The sequence below is a fragment of the Miscanthus floridulus genome, chromosome 5 (genome assembly GCF_019320115.1).
Source record: "Miscanthus floridulus cultivar M001 chromosome 5, ASM1932011v1, whole genome shotgun sequence".
NCBI classification, from domain to species: Eukaryota; Viridiplantae; Streptophyta; class Magnoliopsida; order Poales; family Poaceae; genus Miscanthus; species Miscanthus floridulus.
The window spans coordinates 130,258,878-130,262,899 of record NC_089584.1 but is presented as its reverse complement, the minus strand read 5'-3'; the positions used below and the strand labels follow the sequence as shown (position 1 = coordinate 130,262,899).

At 56.4% G+C, this 4,022-nt stretch overlaps 1 protein-coding gene across 1 annotated transcript; it reads right to left on the bottom strand.

The window, feature by feature from the left end:
• Positions 1-1,238: 1,238 nt before the first annotated feature.
• On the bottom strand, positions 1,239-2,912 carry LOC136453588 (E3 ubiquitin-protein ligase PUB23-like). Its single transcript, XM_066454148.1, has one exon. It carries the CDS (start codon positions 2,898-2,900, stop codon positions 1,677-1,679), a length of 1,224 nt encoding a protein of 407 aa, XP_066310245.1. The 5' UTR covers positions 2,901-2,912; the 3' UTR covers positions 1,239-1,676.
• Between the last annotated feature and the right edge of the window lie 1,110 nt (positions 2,913-4,022).

The following is a 4,022-nucleotide window of genomic DNA, read 5'->3' as shown; positions in this document are numbered from 1 at the left end:
GTTCGGCTTGCTGAAACTTGGTCGAAAGTGACTGAAAACACTGTTTTGGCTGAAATGTTGTGAGAGAAAAACATTGTTCCGGCTGAGAAAAGAAGCCGAACAAGCCGGATATAAGGTAAGCCGAACATGACAGCATGTGTAGCCTAATTAGCTTTAGCACCCGGTCATAGCAATCATCAATTAATAGCTTACGTGCTTATCTACTAATGCTTTTTCTGAGTTAGCTAATATAGTTTAATTCTCCCTACACCATTTTAGTTCATTTTATCAAGTTGTATGTTAACCAAATGACCCAAACAAATGGAACTTGCATCCTAGTTAAACAAAGCGATTATGTCGGAAGTGGAGAAGTCCACCTCAACGCAGGTCTTGATGCAAATCAGGTCCATGGAAAATGGAGCATGGATCGCGCATGAAATGCTCGAGTATGATTTGGCTTTTCCATTTTCATCCTGCGACTCCTTTCTTTGATTTTATCAGCACTTGATTCTTCGTTCAGTGAATACGAAACGTATTCTCCATCTCAACATCTTGGCACAAATCAGGTGCGCTGAACTGAACAGATGATCAAGAATATTACATCATCCTACACTAAAGGCCCGTTTGGCATGGCTCCGGCTCGTGAAAAAACAGCTCTGGCTCTGGCTCGTATGGAAAAGCAGCTTTTTCTGACTCTGGCTTATTTTGTACGAAAACGTTTGGCAAAACGGCTTCTCCTAGTGTAAAGAAGATGTGAAATGTCCAAAATACCCTCTTTTTTTCTTTTTTCTTTTTTCTCTTCATTTTTCTCTTCATTTTTCTTTCTTTTTCTTTCCTTCTCCCTTCTTTTCTTCTCCTTATCCGAACGGCCTCACTCCTTACCGGCACCCACTCCCTCCATCCATCTCTCTCTCTCTCTCTCTCTCTCTCTCTCTCGGGCGTAGCAGGAGGCCGGCGGGGCGGAGCTCAAGGCCGGCGGGGAGGTGGCGGGGCGCGTGCGCGGCGCCGCTGCTGCTGCTGCTGCGGTGCGCGCTTGTCATGGCGTGCGTGGGCGGCGCGCTGGCCGTGGACGCGCAGGGCGCGGCGCTGCTGGCGTGGAAGCGCACGCTGCGGGGAGGCGCGGAGACGCTGGGGGACTGGAGGGAGTCCGACGCGTCGCCGTGCCGGTGGCCACATCCCGGCGTCACTCAGGAACCTGACGTCGCTGCAGGAGCTTCACCTCAGCATGAACAAGGTGTCCGGCCCGATCCCGGCCGAGCTCACGCGCTGCACCAACCTCACCGACCTCGAGCTCGACAACAACCAGATATCCGGCGCCATCCCCATTGAGATCGGTAAGCTCACAGCGCTGGGAGGCGGCCGTCGGCGCGCGGCGTCGGGGAGCCGGGGACAGGGATGGAAAGTGACGAGCTCGAGCCGGAATAAGCCAGTATTTTTGGCTTCTCGCGTGGGGAGGAACTGAGTCACCGGGTTTTGCGGGGCTTTTGCCGGCTTCTTGCCGCAGGCCGTTTTGCCTGTCACCGTTTGGCAGGGCTTCGCCCGAAGCCGCTCGAGGAGCCGTGGCAAAAGCCCTGCCAAAGGGGGCCTAATTCGGTAACCAAGCAAAAAGAATTCAGCTCAGATGTGTCCCTCTTCCGCAGGCACAATCTGATGCCTAATTTGAAAGAATGATTCAACAGGAAAAAGAAGCCCCATCATCACGAAGGGTAGAGCTCCAAAATTTTTGGAGATAGGCAGGGCGAGTTCCTCCAGGTCCTGGAGTGCAGCTTGAGCACCTCATGCGCCCTCTCCTTGGTCCTCACCCCGCACTGCTCTGACCGCAGCGCCGCGCAGAGCTTGGCCACGACGCCGGACTGCGCCATCTCCTGCAGCACGGCTGGCGTCGCTGCGTGGCGCGCCACGGAGCGCAGTACGCGCACCGCCCGCTCGCTCGCGGCCTCCGACACCCGCAGCACCTTCTTGCCCACCACGGCCAGCCCCGCCGCGTGCGCGACCAGCTCAGCGCGACCCTCGGCGCACGTGCACAGCCGGTCCAGCGCCACGAGCGCGATCTCGTTGACACGCCTCTCGGGGTCGTCGAGCAGGAGGTCCACGATCGCCGGCACCGCGCCCGCGCCCACGATCTTGACGCGGGTCCGGCCGTAGGGGCAGAGCGCCGCGAGGGCGTGCAGCGCTGCCTTGGTCGCCTGCGTCGAGACACGGTCGCGGACCACGCGGACAACCTCGGCGAGAAGCTCCTGGCTCAGCCCGATGACCCAGGTCGGCCAGGCCGCTTCCGAGAGGGACCTAACGAGCAGAGCGGCGTTCGCGCGCGACTTCAGGTTCGACGAGCGGAGGACGGCCGTGAGTGCCTCCCCGAGGTTGCTGTGCCTGGCCACGACGCCGGCCAGCTCCGGCTCCGGAATCCGGAGCGACGCGAGGACCCCGACGGCCTCCTCGCGCGCCGTCGAGCACGCATCGGCACTGCTGACGACGCGAGACAAGGTGTCGAACACCCTGTCCTGGGACTCGAGAACCGCCCGGTTGTCCTCGCACTCGGCCACCAGCTCCCGCAGCCTCTTGAGCGCCTCAACCTGCGCCGCGGCGGCGTCGGACAGCAGCGCGGCCACCTCGGAGCCCGGCACGGGCCCCCGCAGCGCGGCCACGTCGTCGTCGACCTCCGCCTCGGGTGAGAGGGACGCGAGCCAGGCGTGGATGAGGCGGCGGAGGGTGTGGTTGGGCGTCAGCTGGGGCTGCGGCGGGAGCGGCACGCGCGTGACCGGGCAGGTGCGGCCGCCGACGGGCGCGGGCGCGGCCAGCCAGCGGGTGATAGCGGCGCGGTCGTAGGAGATGCCGGTGGGCAGCGTGACGGGTTCCCGCATGAGCTGCAGTGAGATGGGGCAGAGGAAGTGGGACGGCACCTCGCCCGGCGCGCTCGCCATTGTCCACGGATCGGGTTTGACGAGAAGATGTGAAGCGGAAGGAAGCTTTTATACTGCGGGGAGGAGAGGAGGACGGTGAGCGCGCGTTGCGGTAGCGCGGGCGGTTGTCGTGGATTAGTTTAAAGGCGGAGTGCTGGATTCGCTCTCGTCTTGGTGGTGTTCACATGCGTCACATCGCTGTGGTGCTCTTCCGGTTTAGACCCTTAGGACACTGCGAATTAAGGTCTACTAGTTCTTCGTTCTCCTATAAAGGCTGACTTAGCGGCAAAACAGAGGTAATGAAAATGTGTGAAGGATGCATACCCTGACTTCTTGTCTTTATGAAAAGTTTGACTTGCATCGCAATCTAGATAGTTCGATGAATACGTCTACGAAGAAAATCAAACATATGGCATTGTAGTTGTTTTGCAAGAGGGGTCAGACCTAAACTCAAGCGGATCTATGTAAAGTCTGGGTGGTGTGAGCACACCCACACCAAAACACAAATTAAAAGTTCACCATACATGCATTCCCAATATACAAATTTATGAATCCTTGACACCCGCTCCAATTTGTTCTAGCTCCGTTCCTGCAGCTAAAAGTCGAAGAACACCTTCCAACTTCTAGGTAGGAATGGTTTCTTCACGAATTGCTTTTAATTTTAATTGTTCATGTATATCTTTAACACAATAGGTTAGGAAATTGATGCCTTTCGCTATTAGTATTTCCCATTAAAACTGCAATTTCACGTAAATGCAAGCATATAGTCAAGTCATTGCTTTGAATCATAGTCCAGCAGTCGCTGTCCAAAGTACTGCTAACACTGTTTGCCGGTGCCATCTGTGGCGGTTAACCAATGATCGGGTAACCTTGTTCCAATCTTGTTGGAAAGTCAACCATCAGGGGGCTGTTTACCATAAATAAGCACAAGTCCAGGCGTCTATTCGCAAAGTTGCCTTCATGGGGATGGATTATTGGACGAGTGGGGAGGCTCAACAAGTTGACCTGGGCAACGTTGGGATTAACAAAGCCAAGAAAGCCAGGCATAGCAATTGGCGCGCTAGCTCCCCTCTGTTAGAGCAAGGCTAATAATACGATCGGCTTGCTGGCTGTAAGGTTTTTTTTAGCCTTCTCTCAGCCCAC